A 23,893-nucleotide genomic window follows, 5' to 3' on the forward strand; every position below is an offset into this window, starting at 1 on the left:
AAGCGGATGATTCGAAGATGCTTGCCCGTTCCATCCTGCGAATCGATGATGCCATCTGAGTGACTATGCACCGAAGCCAAGCGAGGGATGCACGGGTGTCTCTCTACATTTCAATCCGAGTGTGATCCTTCTTTGCCTCCATAGCATGTCTCTTCACGAAGCCGCCCGTGACAACAAGCCAGACATTGTGTCTGCGCTTCTTTCGGAGAATCCCTCATTGGCCTCTTCCTTGGATGACGACTCACGCACGCCGCTCCACTGGGCCTGTACCATGCAACACTCTGCCATCGTGTGTCTTCTTCTCCCCCACATTGGGGAGATTGACGACTTGACTGATGAGGCCGGCTGGACACCGGTGCATATAGCCGCTGCCGTCGGTAGCAATTCTATTCTTGAGCTCCTCATGGCCCACGATCCGCAGCCAGACGTCAATTTGCCCACCAGCACAGGCGCCACCGCGCTCCACGTCGCAGTCAGCAAGGGCCATGTGGACACGGTGCACCTTCTCATCGACACATACAAATGTTCTGTGCGGGCCAAGGACAAAATGGGTCGAACGGCGCTCCACCGGGCTGCGGCCGGCGGAAGCCAGCCGCTTGTCAAGCGCTTGGTCGCTGCTGGGGCTGTCGTCAGCGCCACAGACAAGGACGGGTGGACTGCGCTCCACCACGCCTTGGCAGAGGGCCATGGCGACGTGGCAGTGCTCTTGGTGCAATTGGGTGCCGACACAGGCGCAGCAGACAGCTCTGGAGCCACGCCCGTGGACGTCGCAAACGAGCAAGTGCGGGCGTACTTCACGCGGGCTGTTGGACTATAGTGACATTTGTAGCACCTCAATAATCACGGCCGAACATGACATTTATCATTTGTAGAGATGGGCCTGGCAGGCCTGCACCCGTGCCCCACGTCCCAAAAGGGTAGAATGGTGAGGTTTGTCAGACGTGCGCACTATGCGCACATGCCCCACTTCCGGTGTTCGCCGCCCTCGGGACCCTCGGCCGGCGGCCCCGGCATTTGCTGCATTGGGCAGAATCAAAACACCGCAAGCGGCAACCGGTGGGCTCTATGCATGCTCCCTTAATGTTTCCGCTTCCATAACCTTGCTGTGGCCGCATTCCTCCTTCATATATAAGTCTTCCCTCCCTTCCTCTTCTCCACTTTTTCTCCCATTCCATAATTTCTCCCAATGTTGGCTATCGGTGATACCATCTTAAGATCCATCAACTTTGTTTTCTTGGTGATTGCGCTAGGCTTGACCGGCTCTCTTGCCGCTACCACAGTCTGGCAGGGCAACCCCCAGGTTAATTTTGCCGTTTTCGCCAGTGCCTTTGGCATTTTGACCTCCTCCTTCTACGGTGTGTTGGCGTTCTTCATTGCCTCCTTTGCGTGGCCCCTCGTGTTGGCCATTTTCGACTTTTTGAATGTCGTTTTCACGTTTGCTGCAGCCACTGCCGTTGCTGCTGGAATCCACTCCCATTCTTGCACAAACCAGCGCTACTTGGACAATAACAACATTGCACAGGGCAGAGAGGGCAGATGTAGAAAAGCGCAGGCTTCGGTTGCCTTCCTCTACTTTTCCTTTTTCATTTTCTTGGCCTCGTGTGTCTTTTCCGTCATTTCCGTGTTGAAGGGCGGATTGTTTGGCGGAAGCCGTTCCACAGCCAGAGTTGGCGTTCCTTCGGTGTCGCAGATTTAAGTTGGAGGTTGGTCCATTAAAAGTTGCCCGAACGCCGTGCTGTATTATAATTCTGGGGCTTGAAACATTCACCTAATAATCGTTACACTTTTCTGTTCTTCGTACCTGTTTATTCAATATATCCTTGTTCAGTCTTGGAGGTGATTTGCCAGCAGCCGATGCTTGCGTCTGCTTGCTTGTGCTATCTATATTGCAGTGTATACCAAGTACTCTAATTTCAATCTAAACGTTTTGCATTCCATCTAAAGAAGATGTCTACTCTGGCTCAAGCCGTTATCATATGATCGCATTGCTCTACGTTTTTGTTGTTCTAGATGCCTCCACGGTCTAGAATAATTGCATCCTGTTCATGTCTAGGCGTTATATCCGCTTAACTCAGAAGATCCTCCGAAATCCATACAGTACTTTTTCTTTGGTATATCTTTCCTGATCGCAATGCATGACAAAATGCATGACTATGACTCCATGACTCCTCGGTGCATTATACACTACGTAATGCTATTGATCGTATGGATCATGGGTTCCTGTGGCACCCGAATCCTTGCAATACGAGAATATCTGCATTCACACATGCAAGTCGGAAACAATGTGTAGTATTCATACATTGGGACGGGACATAGATATGAGCTGCTGCACCATGAATAAAGTGTCTGGGGCCTTCTATATGCGCTCCTGAAAATGGTAAATTCGGCCCACTAAATTAGCCCCACTAAATTGGCACCACTAGATTTCCCTGAATTTCTATACCTCGGGCCCCTTAGATGAGGCCCCTTAGAGGCCCCCTGGATCGGTCAATGTCCTACTCATTATTATCCAGACCAATTGCAAAGGTAAGTCATCTCGAAGTTCGATCCAGTAGCCTGGTTGGTTTCGGGTTAGTCAATTGTTAGAAACTCATGTTTTACTAAAGTCTGGAAAAAACCTTCTGGCATAATCCACAGTATTGGAGTAATGTAGCGTACCACGCATATTACGTATGAGCCTTATGAGGTCAGTTGAGTAGATTGGTTACAATAAGAGTGACTTCCTCAGACTGGAATGGGCTTTGAGATAAATCTCCCTAATAGTGGCTTATCTCATAAGATTACAGTGGCTCTTTAATTTGCATGCAATGACTTCTATACGTGGTCGCGTCTCGCCCGCGATAAAATAGGTGATTAGATAAATCAGCGCTTGGACTGGCGTCTTTTCTTCTCTCTTTCGTACTCGTTTTTTTCGGCACCTTCCACAGTCGAAATGGAATTGACAATGTTGGCCATTTTGCGGTGGTATTCGCCGTACATCTTCTTCTTTTCGGAAATCTGCTGTCTCGCGACAAAACGTGTCTGTTTCCGGAGATCCTTCATCACCAGCTTCTTTTCCTTCTTCAACTGGGCCTTCATCTTGTTGACCTCTTGTCTTTCTCTGTTCAAGTCGTATGACTTTTTGTCGGGATTGAAGTTTTCCTCGAACTTTGGTGCATATGTCTGGATAGCCAACTGTCTGTGTTCTTGTAATCTCAAAGGTTTTCTGCTTTGGCGCTGGTTCCGCTCGATGTTGCTAAAGCGGGTCAATGTAGACGCCAACTTCGGAAGTTCAACACTGTAGTACTTGGCCATGTGTTTCAAAAGGTGACCGAAAGATTCGACAATTTCAATCAACGAACTTTTATCCATCCATGTACTCACACAGCGGTCCATTATGGCCACAGCCTTTCCCAATAAAAGAAACTTGAAACTCAGTTCATCATCTACGGCTTCGAAAAGAGATTGCACCTTGAGTGGTTCATCTTGCAAAACCTCAGGACGGAATGACTTTGGTAAGCTCAATGAGCTCTTTGTTGCTCTGCAAGAAACGGTCTGGCCAACTTTCAAAGGCTCTGGAACCAATGCTAACGACGTGAATTCCACAAACTTCACAATCTCTGGAATATAGCGCTTCGAAAAAAACTGGTAACTCAAGAGAAGATCGCACAAAAATAAGCCCTGGCCCAAATGCTGCGGTGTGTTCTCGGCACCGATACAGCTGCTCAAAAACTGGTTCATCAATAAGAGCGCCGGTGTAATCACCAAATGGAAATGGTCCGACGCAGAGAAAACGTAACCCAACACGACAAAGAAAACTAAATCGCTTTTTTCAAGCTGCCGGGAGACAATGTGGTCTTCGACGCTTTCAAGCTGTTCTCTTACAGTTTCCACCAAGGCCTGGTTATACTGCTGTGCCATCTTTCTCAAGTACTGGGTGAGTTCACTAACCAAAGATGCGGGTGTTTCCTTCTGGTTGGCCAAGTATAAAATATGCTCGAAGAGAAGACCAACGAAAGCATCCATCTTATCTTTATTACCTTCCGCAAGTCGAGGGTGATATGCCTGGGCAATTGCTTCAATGTGACTAATGACTTTTTCTGGTGCCACGGATGAAAGCTGATCTAGTAATTGCGAGTGGGTTTCTGGCATGGAAACAGCAGCCCGTGCTCTCCGGGAAGCGAGAAGTTTTCTTCCTTCGTTGTCACTCTCATCGTCGTTTTCGTTTTCGTTTCCGCTTTCATCGCCATTTTCGTCTTCACCTCCACTTCCTTCTTCTTCCTCGTCACTTCCGGCCCAAAAGTCGTCCAAATCATCTGCTTCGGCTGCTCCTTCTTCAAAGCCACTCATCCGCTTCAATCTGTCAGCCTCTAATTTCTGCATCTTTTCTTTGTGTTCTGCGGCAATTTCTTCTGCTGTCTTTGTCCTTTCAGCCGGCACAGCACGTCTTTCGTATGTCAACTCTCGCACCTTGGCGTCGTACTCTCTATCTTCAGCCGATTTGGGAACTATGCCCGATTGTGCTGGCTTCAGACTGCGGATTTCGCCTAAAACATCGGCAAAGTCCTCGTCCAAATCGAGGATTTCGTCCTGCGTTTTCTGAAACTCCATCTGGCGCTTTTTGCGGTGGAATTTAGACTTGGCAATGACTTCAGCCATAACTTCCTTCTTGGTCTTTTTCCGTGGAGGCTGGATCGAGTCCTCATCCACATACTTTGGTGCCGCCACTCCCAAGTCGCTTTCCTCAAAATGGTCGAAGTTGATCTCTTTTCCCGAGTGTGTGAGCGCAAAACCATCATCTTCATACTCATCGTCACTTTCCTCCAACGAAAAGACATTACGCTTCGAGCTCGACTGTCTTTCGCGTGTGAAACGCTCCAACATCTTCTCTTCCTCCGTCAAGTGCCGGTCTTTTTCACCGAAACGCCGGTCCACCAAGCCTCCGGCCCGCCCTTTGGTTTTCTGGAGAGCACTGTATTCTGACTCTAAGGTTTTTTCCACGCCAGACTTGCTGCGTGCCACTTGGTTATGCTGCTTCGAACCGGCCTTGACGAATTTTCCTCCTTGAATCACCGTGTAGTCATGTTTGGCTCTGTTGACTCGATTGTCGAACTGGTTGAAATCGTCTCTGATTCTTGAGATTTCCTGTTTTTTCTGCTCGGTGTCTTTTCGAGTCTCTGACGGAGCGGCTTTTCTGTTTTTCCGCTTGACGTTTGTCTGGCCCACCAACCCTTTGGCTTTAAGCGCAGCCTTTAGCTGTTTCAACTGCGATCCGGCCATCTTTGCTCTTTTTGTGATGAGATGCGTTGAAGATATTCGCACAACCTTAACTGTGCGATGAGATGTGTGTGCACGCTAGATACTTCAGTTGCACCCGTGCATCCAATAACGACTCTGAATTGGGCCGACGATAGGCGTATGTAGAATAATGATGCTGTTTCGAAAATCGGAACAGATGAAAACGAAGGTGAAATTTAACTATTTACGATATTCGCATATGTCTAGAAGTCCATTTGGTATTTTAATGCCTAAGTACAGTAATATTATTGCACATATATCACCAACCGCGCGATAATTTGCAAATCTAATAGCCACTTAGGCCCTGTCTTTGCTATTAGATTCTTTTCAAAGATGCTTAATTTTGAAAATAAGTTTACATCAGTCAAGTATCCACACACGTAGAACTAAATCTTTACGGACGTAAATTTAGAAAGTCATATCATGTTCGAAACCTTCGATGCATTTTACTTGACCAAAATGACTGTGAATTTCTGAAGTACTTCATATTTGGCATTGCAAGATGACCCACCATGAACTTTCCACGTCTAGAATTGTTATTCCATTGAGTCCTACAGGAATCAACGACAATCAAATCAGGGTACTACATATCTCCCATGATTATTCCCTCTATTCTATGTTTGCCAGATTGACATTGCTAATTAGACTGCTATATGTTCACGAACCAAAACCCTGTCGTGAAAATTGGTTTATCATTCCTAACATGCCTTTTTTTCTCGGCATTTTTTCCAGTTTGATGCTATAAGCAGACTCATAAATGCTTTCTAGTGGCGAACCACCATAGCCCGAAAAATCTTGTTGTGCAGTTGGAACATTTCTGTTTACCGGAGCATTTCTGGTCTTGGATGAGCTTCCCTCGACTCCTGTACTTGCAAGAGCGGCACCGTTTCTCTTTGGTTCTGCTGCTTTCCCGTAACTCTCGAGAAAGTACATATAGGACTTGATCATTTTATCATCCTGGTAGTAATCACCCAAATCAGCATCACTCTCGTCACTACTGGACTCATCCGTATCCGAAAGCTTGCTTTTCGCTTTGGCATTACTTGTCCCTTGCTTTATTGGTTTCTTGCGCGATCTTTTGTTCAAATCATACATCATGTTCTTATCCTTTTCTTCGAAATTAAACATCGCAAAATAGCACACATATCCTAGTCCGTCCACATGAATCGTATACTCTCGAAAGAAATCGATAATGGCGCTGGAGCTGTTCGATACTTTGAACCACAAAACAAATGGAGTGAGAATCAAACTCAAAATTTCGTTAAGGATAACAAGGATCTTCAAACTGTAGAGTTCACAAAACTCATTCTTCACTTCCACCGTATGCAACCTTTTATTCCACGAGCTTGGCAAATAGTGCGTGAACTGAGAAACATACCGTAAACTGGCTTCTGGATCATAAAAAAACGAAACTCCTTGAGTATTGGCGTTCTCTGCAGAATTTGTTGTCGTTGAAGTATTCAAAGAATTGGCTGTGACCGCCCAAACAGACCCGAAGACACTAATATAGAATAACGTGCTTCTGTTTTCTGTGATTTCAAAAGCCCAAAAGTTGTGCTCTTCATCCTCGAAAAAGACTGCCATGAGAACCAAAACTGCCAAGATGGCGCCAGAAATGAAGTTGACGAGTGACATCACGTTCATAACCAAAACACCACCTGGAAATTGATTGATATAAGTATTGGCTGGTCCAATTGAAAGGTGTAGTCTTTTAATGAAAAAATGGGGAAGTTCATTGAATTCCCGCAACTTCCATTCTGCCCATGGAGTATACTGTCTGAGGCCAAGAAGAGATGCGGGATTTGACTTATACTCGTTGAAATAACGGAAAAAATTCAATAAGACGAAGTAAACCACAATAAATGGGCAGAGTACGAGGTTGATAATTGCTGCCATCTTGAAACGAGAACTCAAGTCTTGAGCATTCTGATTACGAGAAGACTCTTTCAAGATGCTCGGGTTGATTTGACCCTTTTCATTGAAGATAAAGTTATTGATGCACAACTTCAAGTTCCACTCCAAGGTTCTCGTAAGGACAGATTTGGAAGAGAGAATCGAAGACAAGAAGGATGGCACAGGAATATCCAAGTCCAATACATTCTTGTTGATGATAGCAATCATATAGTTCTCTTTTCGCATGATTCTGTTAGCAATATCGTGAGCATTCAAACGCACTTTGGAGTTTAAATCTGTAATGTAATGTGGTGGAGCATTGGGTGTGCTTGACGTTAGAGAATTGTAGTCTTTGAGAAGCATGAGTCTTTCGACTATCGTAGACCACGATATCGTCATGAGTTCAATATCGTTGGAGATATTGAGAAGATGTTTGTAGAAGTTCTGAAGCTCGGCCAACTTATACTTGTAGTCGAGATAAAGCTGGACGAGACGAAGCGCAATATAGCACGCAAAACCGAAAAGGAACACCTTAACGGGGAACGGAACAGCGGAAAAGAAGAAATTAGGAATGACTAGGTCCTGCAAAGTCAAGTTTGTATTGGAATTGGAGCTCCAGTGGTTGAAAAACCGGTCGTAGTCGATCCCCCATTTTAGGAATGTTGTGAAGGATAGAATGAACACCAAAATGAGAATGTCCACCACTCGACCAGCCACTATATTCGCAAAGCCTTTCCCTCGGTAATAAAAATACACGTCAATTAGAAACTCGTCCATGTTGACAATATTAGCCCACAAGTAAAGCGCTCGTTCCTTGGGCGGGAAAACCGCCCGTCGAGGCGTTCTGCGCCATTGAACCTTTGGTGGTTGAGTATCGTTATCTTTCCTGTGAGACACCTGCTGAGGCGTTGTATGGAGCGGGAGGCCAGCCTCGAGGTCTCTATCGGAGGACTTCTTCTGCCCCGGGTGTGGAAGCAGAAACTTCAACTTGGGCGCCAGCCGAGAAGAAAGCTCTTCGGGATCAGGTCGGGAGAGGAAAGCCGCAGGATCGGCCTGCTCGAGCAGAGGCGATGCGGGCAGGTCCGAGTCCGACGAGAACTCCAGGTCCAGCTCGGAATCTAGAAGGTTTTTGTCTGGTTTTGAGACATTAGAGACGCTTGGCGGCGCTGAGGAACCCACGTTGCCGTCTTGTGTCGAGAAGGACGTTTGAGGCTCATATAGCTGGTAATTGTCGTGGGGTTGGTTGTAGACAGAATGGAGGCCAAAAACACGCGATAGAAACGTGTCACTGGCTCCAAAAGTGTTACTTTGACTGTCCTGGGAGTCGAATCTAGACATAAAGAATGATAGTGGGACAGACGATTGCGATAAGGCGCGGTGCACGGGTGTAAGGAAGACAGACTGGGAAGAAGATTAACACAAAGGAAGAGGAAGAGGAAGAGGAAGATAAACGTAAAGAAAAAACAGGGGAGCGATAATTTGGTAGTGTTGGGTACAGCAGCAGTTGCTTAGTAATTTCATTCAATTTCTCAGTAGTTCAATTTCTCAGTTGTTCAATTTCTCAGCTGTTCAATTTCTTAGATGTTCAATTTTCTAGTATTGTTCAATTTCCTAGTGATCAGTTCCTAAGTTAGCGTTCAGTTGATGTTTACAAAAGGTACAGAGGCAAACACGAACACCAGTTTCGAGAGATTTACCTGTTCGCACATGTGTAAGTACTGCGATCTTTCTCAAAGGTGTACATCTAACAAGTGACGAACATTTGTTGGATTGAATGTACATGAATGGTTAAAAACAAGAAGTAGTATTCAGTTGGCATTGGTTTTTTCTTTTCTTTTTTTCTTTTTCTGTGCTTCAATCAGCGAAATTACAAAATCTCGAAGTAGCTCCAGCATACATGAAAGCTTAGCTAATTTCAGGTGATCAAAAAAGAAAAACTTCCGCATTTTCCTTCAGCCACACAGATTGATGTGATTGGAGGAATTTGCGTGTCCATCGTGCAAATGGGTCCTCAGAAACGAAAAGCCGTGCAAAGTCAAGAATCGTCCAACAGCGTATTTAAGTACTCGGAAGCCGTAAAAGCGTCCTTTCTACTGCAGGGTCCAAAACATCAACAATAAGCGTTTCAGTCTTCTCTACAGGTTTCAGTGCTTAAGGCCGAAGCCACGTAAGACAGTAAATAGGCGTCTGTCTTGTAGGCGTCTGTCTTGTAAGAGCGTCAGAGCTAAAGACCATTCAATCTGGACAATCTGGACCCCTTCGTTATTTCCCCGTTATTTCTCTTTCGTTATGTTGTCTGTCCCACATCTATCTGCATTGTCTCCAATATACTGTTTTCACGCTGCCACAAACGGAAACACCAAACACAAAGAACTGCGGCCATACAAATAAGCTTCCCAGATCGCCATCCGCATTGCTTTCAGCCCTGGGATCCGGTGAACAATACAAATCTCATTCCTACAGATGAACGTGGCTATTAATAGACAGCGCAACCTCAAGCGCGACACCACCAGAGTCTAGAACATGACACATGGCCAACAACACACACCACGAAAGAAAACACCAGTAGGCCCCTTTCCCAAACCACTGTAAGTGTGTGTCCTCGGCGATTCTGCAAAGAAAAACGTCGCTGACGCTAGCAAAATGCGCCAGCCGACTTTTCCCAGCGGTCATAACTAAGTTGCTTCTTTTTTTCTTTATTGGTTATGAGTGCGGCTCCTGTCCACCACAGGACATGGAAGATTCAGGCCAAAGTAGCAGAGCACGACATGGGAAATAAGGTAGAGTTAGCGGAAAGAAAAGCCTCGGGCCAGCTCCTTGCGGCTTTGCCGTCTGTGCTATTTTGAATGCGGTTTTGTTTATGTTTTGCCCCGTCTACCGCGAAGTGGCTTAGTTATGCCACTGCAACAGGTCTCACTTGGCGAAATTAGTTGGCGAGCAGCGGTGCAGGACGCGGAATATCTGTCAATGTCAAGACTTGTCTGCCAAGACATGTCAAAGGGTCCAGCAAGACAAATGGGTGCAACAAGAACGAAGTGGTCTGTTCTGCCTCTTATTGTCCCGGCAAGACTCGTTGTGGAGGCCACAAAATATGGTGTTCCGAGACGGAGATCGGAAGGTTTCCTGTACTCTAAGTGCATCGCGCTTGGGCGAATTCTTTTCCTCTGATCGCGGCTCCTACTTCCGAAACGCCCTTTGCCCTTTATTTTTTTTTTTCCACCATTGTGTGCGTTTTTCTTCTTGTCGCTGTCCACTTTTCTTCCGCTGTCGATTTTGCCAAAGAAGCCGTGTCTCGATCATCTAGAACCCATTACTAGACCCTAGGCCCTTGGACCCTCTTCACCAAATCATCTCCAAGTGTTTCACCTGACTCAGATCCACACTTGCCAACCCCTTACCCTGAAAGACTAAAGTGCAACGCATCCTTGTTCAAGCAAACAAACACAACATCAGAATATCCGCCCTTGACTTACGTTTCCAGAAGCTCTGATTGTGGCTGCAAAATACGAAAAGGTAAAAAAAAAAGTACGCAGCAATCATGAATAGAGACCTAACTATGAACTCGGAGCACGCCGACACCAACCCCTTCATGGACGGCGCCAGCTCGCGTCTGGACAACTCTTATACGTCCTCAGAAATTCCCCGTGTGCAAGGCCGCCAGTACGGCAACCAGCTTGCTTATTCAGAATACACTTCCCAAAACGGCACTTCCTCTAACTTGTTGCAGGACTCTTCAGACGAGGACCGCCGCTCGCCGCTCGTGGATTCAGACCAGGGTGCGGGCTTCAGCCAGTCTCCGCCCAGCCAAGGCTCTCCTGACATGATGAAGGTTCCGTCGGAATTCGACCGCTATCCATCCATGGCCGGATCTCGCGTGGTTTCATCAACTTCCTTGGCTTCTCACTTCAACAACAAGGAGTACGATGCATCGAGCCACGATGGGCTGTCGTCCAAGTCATCAAACCCGTTTGTGTCTAATGTGGACTTCTCTCCTTTTGGTGGCTACCCAGCGCTGTTGTTCCCCTTGCATGTAGACGAAAAGGAACCTGACGATTACTTGCACAACCCAGACCCTATCGCAGATGCTGAATACGACAAAAACCGCTTCTGGTACGACTTGAAGACCATGGATCGTCGCTCGGGCATGGGTGTCGTGGGTTTTATATTGTTTTTCTTGGCTGCCGCTGTTGTTTTCGTTGTCTTGCCCATCGTCACATACTCGGGCATTACTACCCACAGCGAGCCGGAACATTATGAGATTTTAACTCACTACGAGTATCCATTGTCTGCGGCCATCAGAACCAGTTTGATTGATCCAGATACTCCAGAAGAAGCCCACTACAAGGAAAACCAATATGGCGAAAAGTGGGTCTTAACCTTTTCTGAAGAATTCAACGCTGAAGGCCGTACTTTTTACGACGGTGATGATCAGTTCTTCCAAGCTGTGGACCTCCACTACGATGCTACTAAAGATTTGGAATGGTATGACCCGGATGCCGTCACCACCGAAAATGGAACCTTGGTTCTTCGTATGGACGCCTACAAAAACCATAACTTGTTCTACCGCTCAGGTATGGTACAGTCTTGGAACAAACTTTGTTTCACCCAAGGTATGATCTTTGTTTCCGCCAACTTGCCCAACTACGGTAACGTGACCGGTTTGTGGCCAGGTCTTTGGACTATGGGCAACTTGGCACGGCCAGGCTACTTGGCCACATCTGACGGTGTATGGCCATACACTTACGACTCATGTGATGCTGGTATCACTGCCAACCAGTCGTCTCCCGATGGAATCTCATACTTGCCTGGCCAAAGACTTAATGTATGCACATGTAAAGGCGAAGACCATCCTAACCGAGGAACAGGCCGTGGTGCGCCAGAAATCGATATTTTGGAGGGAGAAGTCGACACCAGGGTCATGGTAGGTGTCGCATCCCAATCGTACCAGGTGGCTCCAATGGATATCTGGTATATGCCCGACTACAACTTTGTCGAGATCCACAACTTAGAAGTCACGACGATGAACACATACTGCGGTGGCCCATTCCAGCAAGCTCTTTCTGCCACATCTACCTTGAATACGACCTGGTACGAAAGTGGAGCAGGCGAGGCCAACTATCAGGTGTATGGATACGAATACTTGAACGACGATGACACAGGACACTTGTCGTGGTATGTCGGTGAAACGCCTACATGGACTTTGCATGCATATGCGCTTGGACCAAACGGTAATGTTGGATTCCGCCGTATTTCGAAGGAACCCATGGCCATCATTTTGAACTTGGGTATCTCGAACAACTGGGCATACATTGACTGGAACGCAATCCACTTTCCTGTACACATGCGCGTTGACTTTGTCCGGGTTTATCAACCAGAGGACCAGATCAACATGACATGCGACCCTGAGGACTACCCAACATACGATTACATCGAGAACCATTTGGACGCATACATGAACCCTAACTTAACCAGTTGGTCTTCGGCGGGCTACAAGGTTCCGAAAAATCACCTTGTGCACGGGTGCACGTGAGCGTACTGCGCGCTCCAAACCACACCATGCACAACGTTCTGCACAGACATACTCCACTTTCTCCAAACTTTCGCGCATTGCCCGTTGTGGGCGCGTCCCACATCATCTAAGGCTAGGCATGAACGCCATAGCCGGAATAGAACCCTTCCATACGTTACATCATTCCATGCCAGTCCAACGACCGTGACTCTTCCCCATGGCCCATCCTTCGATGCATTCCATTTGCATTACATACTTACACATAACATAACGTGACATAGTCCACGTGACACATTTTGCATTTTGCATTCTCGCTTGTTTTCACTCTTGCCCCTTCTTACGTGGCCCGCAGCTTGAAGCACGTGCATGCACAACTTTTCTTGTTTTTGCTTGCGTCTTGGCCCTCTAGTCTGCATATTCCCCTGTCCTGAGCGTGGCTGTACAAGACATCTCCAGTAGAGACAAAACTTTCTCTTCAGTCGACTTTCTCTCGCTATCCATACTTCCGTTTCCGCCAGTCTTAGGATTTTTTTTTGCGCTCTCCCCACATTTGTTTCCCGCGCATAGTCTGCTCTGCCTAAACAATCCTTGTCTGAAGATCCAGAAAGCCTAAAGAAAACAAACAAGAAAAACTCACTCCACCCGCGAACTTTACTTTCTGCCCTTGTTGTCTTTCCCCTTGAATCGTTTTTCACACTGGACTCCACTATGGCCTTCCGCGATCTTACACAAAACAGACCGGGCTACAGCCTGGAAGACCGCTTAGACCCTTTTGAAGACGGCTCTTACGAGTCGAGCACAGGAACTTCAACGGAAAATCTTCTTCACAACGGCATCGATGACTCTCCTCCTATGATGGCCGGCCAAGATGAATTAAATCCTACTCCGCCTCCCCACGGCTCTAACATCATGGCTCCTACAGAATTTGACCGCTATCCGCTAATGGTATCGCGCGATGTTTCTTCAACGTCTTTAGCGTCCCATTTCCGTAACTCTGCTTTGACTAAGCTGCTGTCATCCAGCCTGAACAGAGTTGTTGACCCTTTCGCCGCAGGAATGGATGTATCACCATTTGGTGGCTACCCGGCATCTCAGTTTCCCCTTCATATTGATGAGAAGGAAGACGACGACCATTTGCACAACCCTGACCCACTCGCGGACGCAGAGTACGATAAAAATCGCTTCTTGTACGATATTAAACACATGGATCGCCGTTCGTTGTACGGTTTGGCAGGATTTGTTCTTCTTTTCTTGGCTGCTATCCTGGTGTTTGTCATTTTGCCTGTTTTAACGTATTCGGGAATCACAAATCATTACACACCTGAACATTACGAGATCTTGACCCACTACGACTATCCTTTGAGCAGCGCGATTAGAACAAGCTTAATCGACCCTGATACGCCAAAAGATGCACTCAAACGGAAAGTGGAAAGCGGTGATGAATGGGTTTTGACCTTTTCTGACGAATTCAACGCCGAGGGCCGTACGTTCTATGATGGAGATGACCAGTTCTTCCAAGCTGTTGACATTCACTATGACGCGACTAAGGACTTAGAATGGTACGACCCCGATGCTGTCACGACAGAAAACGGTACCTTGGTTCTTCGCTTGGATGCATACAAGAATCACAACTTGTTCTATCGTTCGGGTATGGTACAGTCGTGGAACAGGCTTTGTTTCACACAAGGCATGATTGTGACTACAGCTAATTTGCCTAACTACGGAAATGTTTCAGGCCTTTGGCCAGGTCTCTGGACCATGGGTAATATTGGCAGGCCCGGTTATTTGGCCACTACAGATGGTGTCTGGCCCTACACATACGACTCTTGCGATGCTGGTATCACCGCCAATCAGTCATCCCCTGATGGTATCTCGTATTTGCCGGGTCAAAGACTTAACAAGTGTACATGTGCTGGTGAAGACCACCCCAACACCGGTACAGGCCGTGGCGCCCCTGAAATTGACATTTTAGAGGGTGCAGTCGATACTGTTGTTAAGGTTGGTACTGTATCGCAGTCATACCAAGTTGCCCCAATGGATATTTGGTATATGCCCGACTACAACTTCATTGAGATTCACAATAAGGAGGTGACCACAATGAACACGTACTGTGGCGGTCCTTTCCAGCAGGCTGTCTCCGGAGTGTCAACCTTAAACAACACGTGGTATGAAGCCGGTGCTGGCGCAGGAAACTTTCAAGAATTTGGCTTTGAGTATTTGAATGACAATGATTCTGGATACATTACTTGGTTGGTGGGACGCCAGCCTACATTCACAGTCCATTCATACGCATTGGGACCCAACGGAAATGTTGGCTTCCGTCGTATTTCCAAGGAACCCATGTCCATTATCATGAATTTGGGTGTTTCTAACAGTTGGGCTTACATTGACTGGGCGTCCATTAACTTCCCATCGCACATGAGAGTGGACAGTATCAGAATTTACCAACCTCCTGATGAGATCAATATGACATGCGATCCCGAAGATTATCCAACGTACAATTACATTGAGGATCATCTCGACGCTTACATGAACCCCAACATGACGTCCTGGACAAAGGCTGGATACAAGATTCCTCGAAACAAGATTGTTCACAATTGTTAGTTTTAGTAATAGATTCATTAACTTGGACGAAGATGTAGACATGCACAGAATGGTCCACCCAACGCGTATGCAACTAAATAAAGTATGCTCCATCACGCATTCTGCAGCTGGTTCATCGCATCTTACCAAAGAGTACAGAGGTATTGACACCGCCGAAACCGAAAGAATTACACAAGGCAAGGTCTGTGCGATGCATACGGCTGTGGTTGGGCACGTAGTCGAAACAAAACGCCGACGGATCATCTTCAGGGTGTCCGCCAGGCGTAGTCAAGTTCAAGGTTGCCGGCACGGTATCGTGACGCACTGCCATCAACGTGAAAGCGGCCTCAACGGCTCCAGCGGCGCCTAACAAGTGGCCCACCGCCCCCTTTGTCAGAGATACCGCCAAACGAGACGACAGACCAAACAAGCGGCGCATAGCCGTGTTTTCTGCACGGTCACCAAGCGGAGTCAGAGTCGCGTGCGCGTTCACGTAGTCCACCTCCGACGGGGCCACGCCTGCTCGCGAAAGGGCCTGCTCCATTGCCCGGAACGCGCCATCTCCCGACTCTGCTGGTGCAGTGATGTGGTGTGCATCGCCTGCAAGACCGTAGCCAAGCACCTCGCCGTAAATAGGGGCGCCACGAGCCTGGGCATGGGCTAGTTTCTCCAACACTAGAATGCCACAGCCCTCACCTAAAACAAACCCGCGGCGTGCCCCATCAAATGGGCGCAGTGCTCCTTGTGGGTCGTCTTCCCCACCAGCGACCACAGACCGAGCTCTTGCAAAGGCCCCGAGTGCCAAAGGATGAAGCGACGCTTCAGTTCCACCGCACACCATGACATCGGCGTATCCGTTTTGAATGAAGTTGTATGCGTCGCCGATGGCGTTGAGGCCCGTAGCGCACGCTGTCAGCACTGCGTGGACTGGTCCACCAAAGCCATGGCGAATGGAAATGTGGCCTGCGGCCATGTTGGCGAGCAAGCGCGGAATGAACAAAGGCTGGACTTTTCTGTAGCCCTCGGATGCAAACGCAGTAGAATTGTCGTAGGCGTCGCCAAAACCGCCGATTCCCGAGCCAACGGCCACACCGACACGGGTAGGGTCGACGTCGGAAGCGACAAACTGCGCATCGGCCAAAGCTTCTGCAGCTGCGGCCACCGCATACTGCGCGAACGGCGCCATGCGGCGCGCGTCGCCCGCGGACATGTGGTCCAGCGCGCACCAACCGGGCGCAGAGCTAGCGGAAGAGGCGTCGCGATCTGCAGTGGCTGGGCTGCCATTTTCGCCCCCTTTGGTCTCCACTTTTTTGCCGCCAGCGCTTTTCACAGGAACCCGGCCAACTACTTTGGAGGGGATTTGCGACCATCCTTGCTCGTAATCATCAAATGTTGTTGTAGCAACAAGACCCGATTTATTTGCTATTAGGTTTGCCCAAGAAGCGCGGAGGCCAACTCCCAATGGAGTAATGAGGCCCATTCCTGTCACCACCACTCGAGTCATTGAATGGAGGAATGCTGAAAGAACCGAGAAACAAGCGAAGTAGCTTGGAAGTTGGATGGGCGAAAGAGCGAAACTAAACCAAACGGACCCGAAGAGGATGCAATGTCTTAATCACCAGCTAATGGAGTAGCAATAAGCTGGAAAAGGAGCGAATGGGAGAAAAAGTAACTATGAGGGTGTAAAAAAACCTTGTGGAGTTTCTGCCCGTTCAATGCGGAGAAATGATGGATTGGCGCAGGCTTTCGCACAGAACCTCTCTTCAACTTCTCTTCAAACTTCTTCGCGCGACCATTCTTCGGTTTAATGTCGACCTAGAAAACAGATAGATGCACGTCCAATATGATTTGCATGTGGATCTTCAGAGTCAAATGAATGATTTGATAGAATTCTTGGTATAACATGGCCTAAGAAGTGAACATGTTTTCTTTTTGCAATCAGCACCCTTACAAGTCTTTCGGGAGACAAGGGCCGGTTGAAGATGACTATAGTTCCGTCTTTGTCCTGATAATCTCATCAGATAGATTGTAATACGAAGTTGACAATGGAAGAGTACTATACAATAACTTAGATCTTAGATGTATTTTCGTTCACACGCACGAATATAGCAGAGACTAAGATGATCAACATCTACATTGTAATGTTAGGATATGGAATATTTTCATCTTTCCTCGGCTCTACAACTAGCCACAGCTTAAATGATCAAGATTCTTAGAAGGTATTAACTACTAATTATTCGCCCTACGTTTGAGGGATTCCATCCTTATTTGGCAATTGATAGTAGTTGGAGACAACATCGATTACGAGTGGAACATGTTAAAAACTCATCTGTTCAAATAAACCCTTAAGACGCCATCATAGTTGCACGTGTAACATATAACAATAACTAGATCAAGAGAGTCCTCCTCATTTCTATTAGATGCTTACTAAGTATTTGTGAAGGTAATACCCCCCAATATCTTATGCGATCGCCATCTTCTCTACAATTCGTAACCGTTATTCTACTGAAACGAACCACTCCTGAATTACATTCAAATATAATGCTGTATACCTGTACTTTCTAGGTCTCCACTTCTGGGTTTATTGGCATGCTACGCTTTTCACCTAATGTTTAGTTGTATTTTGATACATCTAAGTGCACATGTGAAAGTATATGTGCGTTAGAGTAAGTCTGTGCAACTTTCTTCGGTCCCAATATCGACAGGTTAAACTTTCCTCACCCAGAAATTTACGACGTAATAGCCGAGATACGCATAAGGTAGTCCGCAAGCATGAATAAAATGGCTTCAGACACATAAGCACACGGAGATGCAATATGAGCCCGAAAAAGAGGATATACATTCATTCTGATAATCAGGAATACTCCAACACTTGGAGTCTTACATAGTCCAATTATAAAAAGAGTCGTTTATTGAAGCGACATAAAGGGTAAAAGAAACAAAAGGGCGAGGAAGAAATCAAAATATGCTGTCGTTAATCATGTAGGGCTTAAGCGTAGATAACCTTCAAGCCAATGCCAGTACCACCGACACACTCCTTGTGGGACAAAGAGTAGCCGTTACCAGATGGGCATGCATAGAAGTCTTTGGAGTTGTCAAAAGTCAACTCACCGTCGGCGATGGAGAAACCAGTAGTGGCTGGAGCACGGCCAAATGGAGCAACACTTCCGACTTCACCGGTGTTGGAGTCCAAGTTCACACCTCTACCGTTGGAGTCGACCAAAGAAGTCTTGTCGTCCTGGAAAGACAAGGTCAAGTCGTTGCCTTCGTTACCACCAACGGAGAAGACGTGAGGATGAGAGTCCACTTGCTTGATGGCGGCGTTCTGGACTTGAGAACCGGATGCAATGGCAATGATGCCGAACTTCTTACCTGGCTCAACATTGGCAGCAGTTTGGGCAGATGGAGCTTTAGGCTCAGCAGGCTTGGTTGGCTCGGTCTTGGTTGTAGTAGTTGCTGCGGCCTTAGTGGTACAAGTAGTGGTGCTTGGAGTTTCTGAGTCGCCAGGCTTGAATTCTGGTGCATCCTTCTGAGACATGACTCTCAAACTGATGCCAAGACTGCCAGAGCAAATGTCCTCGCCAAAGGAAAGCTTGTTGTCTGGGCACACAGCAAACTCCTGTTTGCCGTCGTATTCCAAGTACTGGCCGTCAACGGAAAATCCCTTTTGTGGCTTAGAAGACAAGACAATGGCGCCTTTGTCGCCAACAGTCAAATACTTGTTGGAAGAAGTTTCACCTAAAGTGCCGTCGTCGTTCAAAACAAGTTTTGCTTCTGTTCCACCACCAGAAACGAGAATGGACTTGTCATCCTCGAAAAGTCCAGCAAACTGGTATTTGGAGCCAGAGCGAAGAGAGACAACACCAAGACTCTTAGCTGCGAGAGCAGAGGCGACCATGGAAAGGAAAACTGTGTATTGCATTTTTAATTGATTGATTGATTGTTTGAATTGTAGTGATGAGAAGAGGAGAGGAAGGCGGGAAACCGGCCTCTTATATAGTTTTCCATGGGTGTAGTAGAATGCAAGTAATTGCAGTGAGTGACATGGTGATGCACAACGACCCTATTCTTAGAACCGAATCGGGTGCTTTTGGCGGCGTGCATGACCGATCTGTTTGTTTAAAGTGTGTGTGACGTCATTCGGCAGAATTTGTTCCCCGGAGAAGACTTCCACAGAATGCCGAGTTCAGGAACGTTCTTCGAGTTAGCGGTGCAAAAGAGATTCAATTGGCATACTGGCCCAATCGCAATACTAAATTTATGTTAGAACACTGAAAATTGAGCATTTGGTCTGCCTTCGCCAGTACGGATATCCCCATTGGACTAATTATGCGCATAACGTACGGCATATAAGCATCTACTATTTTCATCTTCTGTTTATTATCAGGTACCAATGACTTCATCAGAGACAAATACTTTAGTCTTGGCAGGATCAAGCGTCGCTAGTACACATGGTGCCAAAAATAGCGCCATTGGTTCCCCGAAATGCGGGGGATGATGCACGATGATGAACCAAAACCCGTTGATCACGCCTTACTGCAGGACCCAAAGTGTGCTTGCTACTACGGTGGTGTTACCTTGGCGACAAAATTGTCCTAGTGCGGGTGGGAATTCCACAGGAACTTCAAGGGACACTTATTTTGTAGAGGAGCAGGACAAAACCACATAAAAAAAATGAAAGACATTGTCACGATGTATGCAGGCATCCGTGACAGCATGTCCCACATTATCGCACGGCTCGTTTTCCGCAAGTCGGACTATGAGTGGCTTAAGCAAAATCTTCATTTATTTCGGGTTAGAAAAGATACGCTGCTGTTCTGTAGGTTTCAAGAGCTGACGAATCCAGTATTCACTGGTGCTACAAAGTCCTTTTGTGGTTTAGTCTTTTCTTTCACTATTGCTTTCGTTACAGTTGGATGTGGCATCGCACAATTAGCTCCAATTACATTTCCAGTGACAAAGTTAGACTCGCTTAATTTTGTGTATCGGAACCGAGCAACGTGTCTATATCCATAACCATAATCAATTATAGCACTAGAGAGGGCAAGGCCTGGGTTTCAGGCTGTACTTTGTTTTTTTGAAAGTTTTGTCACCCCATCATTCTTCGCAAGGATGAAAATTTCAGAAAACAACGGAACTGCGAGGTTTCATTTTCAACAATAACATGGAATAATGATGCGCATTGGCGTCACACCCTTCCAATCAGGATGCCGTGGCTATCTAACTATAGCAATTGCAAGGAAAAACCTTCTAGAGGAAAAACAGTGGTTACATTTTCGTTGAAGCTAAATTACATATGATGTCTTTTTGCAGGAACGGCATTTGTTAGACAGAGGTTCGTTCTCCTTGTGTTCTTCTGTTGGAGGCACATGATCCATAACTTTCCATTACAGCTCTGTGGTTGAGGTTCTACTGAGCAAAGATGGCCCTTGTTTTCCAATTGTTATACTTTCGTCACCTGCTTTACAATAGTTGTTGACATCTAATTGGATGACGTATCCTGATTCGAGAGGTATCGTGAACCATGTTACATCTGCACATCTCCATCCCTTTAATGTTTACAAAAAACATCAACACCTTCCTTTGACTAAGTCTTGTATAAGGTTGATAAGTTGAGAAATCAGTTCATAATCGATATGGGTCTTTTTTTTGGTACGTAGAATTCTGACAGTAGTTGATCAGTCTTATGCGTTTGTAGGATATAGATCGTTGTAAAACGTGTGTAGTCTTCCTTTAAAGCATTTTCGAAATAAAAAGAGTCATTAAGCCGACTGTTGTCACGGGGAACCATTGCCATGGATTGAAACACACTCTTTTGCTTTAACGCAGATGTCCCGCCTTCAGACAGACAGCACTTCTTTGGAACCTCATCTTCATCAAGCTCAACTCGATTTTGAGTGACTATGGGTATATCCAGCCATGAAGACGCACGTATCGTCTTTTCTTGGAAGCTCTACACTTTCATCTATTCCTCTTGGTAATAACCGTTTCTGAACTTTTTCCCACAATACCGACTTCCGGTGCTTGTCTTCCTCTCTAGCAATAGTGCTTTGCATACGTTTCTATCTTGTACAGAACAAACCTACAGCAAGACCGTATTCTAGTTTGCATCTCGCTCTTGGAAACTGATCACTTTCTTCTAGTCTGCATCTGTCGCTCTTATAACTGATCCTTTTCTTCTAGTGTGCATCTGTCGCTCTTATAACTGATCCTATTCTTCTACTCTGCTATGATTTCTTCTTCTTAATCATATTTATCAGAAACAGCCAGGCATCAGTCCTCCATTGCTTCGTTCTGTCATATCTATGGCCATCTACACACTCCCATCGTCCAAGCATTGACGTTTGTGCCACCATCCACGCCTTTTACTTCCAGTCTGTACATCTACTGTCAGACCCATTTCTGAGCTTCTTCTCGTCTATTATCTCCCTTCTATTTCTCTTCACTTCATTCCTTCTGGAACCTATTTTTCCCATCTTCCAACTTGTTCGCAGACTTCTGGCACTACTCCGGTCGTGCGCGCACATAGATACTTTTTCGCCCGCCAGAAGCTTTTAAACACCAATGTACTCTGCTGCCCGTTCAGACACGCTTTTCCTCGGCGGCGAAAAAGTCTCTGGCGACGATGTGCGCCAGCAGAATGTCATGGCTGCTCTTTCAGTGGCCAACGTGGTCAAGTCTTCGCTCGGCCCCGTGGGTCTTGACAAGATGCTTGTGGATGATATTGGAGATGTCACAGTGACCAACGACGGAGCTACAATCCTCTCGTTGTTGGACGTGCAACACCCGGCAGGAAAGATTCTCGTTGAGTTGGCCCAGCAGCAGGACCGTGAAGTGGGCGACGGAACGACGTCGGTGGTGATTATTGCCAGCGAGCTTTTGAAAAGAGCAAACGAATTGGTCCGCAACCAGATCCACCCAACCACAATCATCACAGGCTACCGTTTGGCGTTGCGCGAGGCTGTGCGCTACATTGGCGAGGTTCTTTCGCAGAACGTGGCCGATTTGGGCCGCGAGACCTTGGTCAACATTGCCAAGACGTCCATGCTGTCGAAAATCATCGGCGCAGACCTGGACGTGTTTGCCCGCATGGTGGTGGATGCCATGGTGGCTGTGAAGACGACGTCCGCACGTGGCGAGACTCGCTACCCGGTTAAGGCTGTCAACATCTTGAAGGCGCACGGCAAATCGCTGCGTGAGTCTGTCTTGGTCGATGGCTACGCTTTGAACTGTACAGTGGCATCGCAAGCCATGGTCAAGAGCGTCAAGAACGCTCGTATTGCTTGTCTCGACCTCAACTTACAAAAGGCCAGAATGGCCATGGGCGTGCAGATCAACGTGTCTGATCCAGACCAGTTGGAGGCGATCCGTGAACGTGAGTATGGTCTTGTGCTTGAGAGAATCCGTAAGATTATCAACGCAGGTGCCAATGTTGTGCTTACCACCAAAGGTATCGACGACTTGTGCTTGAAAGAATTTGTGGAAGTGGGAGCCATTGCCGTTCGTCGGTGTAAAAAGGAAGATTTGCGCCGCATTGCCAGAGCTACAGGTGCTACGTTGGTATCGAACTTGGCCAACTTGGACGGCGAGGAGACTTTTGAGAGCTCCAACTTGGGTTCGGCTGCTGAAGTGGTGCAAACCAGAATCTCCGATGACGAGTGTATTTTGGTCAAGGGAACTCGCCAACACCTGTCTGCGCTGATCATTTTGCGCGGACCTAACGATTACCTGTTGGACGAAATGGAGCGTTCCGTGCATGATTCCTTATGTGTGGTGAAACGTACTTTGGAAAGTGGGAGCGTCGTGCCAGGAGGTGGTGCTGTTGAAGCTGCTCTTAACATCTACTTGGAAAACTTTGCCACGACAGTGGGCCTGCGTGAGCAGTTGGCTATTGCCGAATTCGCCAATGCCCTTTTGGTGGTTCCAAAAACACTTGCAGTTAATGCAGCGAAAGACCTGAGTGATTTGATTGCAAAATTAAGAACATATCATGCAGCCTCGCAAACGGCAGCTCGTGACGATACTAAACGCAAGGCGTACAAGAACTGTGGTTTGGACTTGATCAACGGTAAGATTGTTAATGAGGTCGTGAACGGTGTTTTGGAGCCTACAGAGAGTAAGGTCAAGTCGTTGAAGTCTGCATTGGAGGCATGTGTGTCGATTTTGCGTATTGATACCATGATTACCGTGACGCCGGACCAGCCGAAGGAGGACCCACACCAACATTAAGATCAATAAACTAATCTTCAGATGATGCTTGTAGTGTAGTCAATAAATACGGGGAAGTGATCAGCTGAACGCGAGGCGAAGTCTTATTGCACTTGGAAAGTTTCGATCTTTTAATGTACAAGTATGAGGTTGGGAAAGAATACATCATGAAATGCCGTCCGGCCCTTACTTTAAACTCTTCAAAAGGGAAAGGCATATTATAAGATCAACTAGCATCTCAAGTTTAAGCTGCTGGTTGAGGCAAACATGTCATTTTATTATCGTTCAAAGAGCCTCGGAAACTGTCAAAATATCCACAAAGATACCTTATATCAATGGTTTCCTTGTTAACCCTCTAGCACCATGATTTTACATCGCGTCCGTATTATGTCAATTAACCAAAGTTCTATGAATAGAAATGAA

General features: G+C 46.8%; 9 protein-coding genes across 9 annotated transcripts; 5 read left to right on the forward strand and 4 right to left on the reverse strand. All coding sequences in view use genetic code 12, as the record gives it.

Annotated features, from left to right (window-relative positions):
* Nucleotides 1-145: 145 nt before the first annotated feature.
* Nucleotides 146-817, forward strand: FOB63_001435 (uncharacterized protein; the record flags this gene model as incomplete). Its single annotated transcript, XM_002618451.2, has 1 exon — nucleotides 146-817. The coding sequence occupies one exon, from the start codon at nucleotides 146-148 to the stop codon at nucleotides 815-817; it is 672 nt and encodes a 223-aa protein (XP_002618497.2).
* A 369-nt stretch (nucleotides 818-1,186) lies between these two features.
* On the forward strand, nucleotides 1,187-1,696 carry NCE102 (Nce102p; the record flags this gene model as incomplete). Its single annotated transcript, XM_002618449.2, has 1 exon — nucleotides 1,187-1,696. The coding sequence occupies one exon, from the start codon at nucleotides 1,187-1,189 to the stop codon at nucleotides 1,694-1,696; it is 510 nt and encodes a 169-aa protein (XP_002618495.2).
* A 1,166-nt stretch (nucleotides 1,697-2,862) lies between these two features.
* Nucleotides 2,863-5,259, reverse strand: NOP14 (snoRNA-binding rRNA-processing protein; the record flags this gene model as incomplete). The annotated part of the gene is made up of 1 exon (XM_002618448.2): nucleotides 2,863-5,259. The coding sequence occupies one exon, from the start codon at nucleotides 5,257-5,259 to the stop codon at nucleotides 2,863-2,865; it is 2,397 nt and encodes a 798-aa protein (XP_002618494.1).
* Nucleotides 5,260-5,934: 675 nt separating this feature from the next.
* ATG9 (autophagy protein) lies at nucleotides 5,935-8,508 on the reverse strand (the record flags this gene model as incomplete). Its single annotated transcript, XM_002618447.2, has 1 exon — nucleotides 5,935-8,508. One exon carries the CDS (start codon nucleotides 8,506-8,508, stop codon nucleotides 5,935-5,937), a length of 2,574 nt encoding a protein of 857 aa, XP_002618493.2.
* Nucleotides 8,509-10,708: 2,200 nt separating this feature from the next.
* FOB63_001439 (SKN1/KRE6 family beta-glucan synthesis-associated protein) lies at nucleotides 10,709-12,700 on the forward strand (the record flags this gene model as incomplete). The annotated part of the gene is made up of 1 exon (XM_002618446.2): nucleotides 10,709-12,700. The coding sequence occupies one exon, from the start codon at nucleotides 10,709-10,711 to the stop codon at nucleotides 12,698-12,700; it is 1,992 nt and encodes a 663-aa protein (XP_002618492.2).
* Nucleotides 12,701-13,387: 687 nt separating this feature from the next.
* Nucleotides 13,388-15,283, forward strand: FOB63_001440 (SKN1/KRE6 family beta-glucan synthesis-associated protein; the record flags this gene model as incomplete). Its single annotated transcript, XM_002618445.2, has 1 exon — nucleotides 13,388-15,283. The coding sequence occupies one exon, from the start codon at nucleotides 13,388-13,390 to the stop codon at nucleotides 15,281-15,283; it is 1,896 nt and encodes a 631-aa protein (XP_002618491.2).
* Nucleotides 15,284-15,395: 112 nt separating this feature from the next.
* On the reverse strand, nucleotides 15,396-16,766 carry CEM1 (fatty acid synthase; the record flags this gene model as incomplete). Its single annotated transcript, XM_002618444.2, has 1 exon — nucleotides 15,396-16,766. The coding sequence occupies one exon, from the start codon at nucleotides 16,764-16,766 to the stop codon at nucleotides 15,396-15,398; it is 1,371 nt and encodes a 456-aa protein (XP_002618490.2).
* Nucleotides 16,767-18,251: 1,485 nt separating this feature from the next.
* On the reverse strand, nucleotides 18,252-19,184 carry FOB63_001442 (uncharacterized protein; the record flags this gene model as incomplete). The annotated part of the gene is made up of 1 exon (XM_002618443.2): nucleotides 18,252-19,184. One exon carries the CDS (start codon nucleotides 19,182-19,184, stop codon nucleotides 18,252-18,254), a length of 933 nt encoding a protein of 310 aa, XP_002618489.2.
* A 2,642-nt stretch (nucleotides 19,185-21,826) lies between these two features.
* TCP1 (chaperonin-containing T-complex alpha subunit) lies at nucleotides 21,827-23,491 on the forward strand (the record flags this gene model as incomplete). The annotated part of the gene is made up of 1 exon (XM_002618442.2): nucleotides 21,827-23,491. One exon carries the CDS (start codon nucleotides 21,827-21,829, stop codon nucleotides 23,489-23,491), a length of 1,665 nt encoding a protein of 554 aa, XP_002618488.2.
* Between the last annotated feature and the right edge of the window lie 402 nt (nucleotides 23,492-23,893).

The sequence above is a fragment of the Clavispora lusitaniae genome, assembly GCF_014636115.1.
Source record: "Clavispora lusitaniae strain FDAARGOS_655 chromosome Unknown tig00000038_pilon, whole genome shotgun sequence".
Lineage (NCBI taxonomy): Eukaryota > Fungi > Ascomycota > Pichiomycetes > Serinales > Metschnikowiaceae > Clavispora > Clavispora lusitaniae.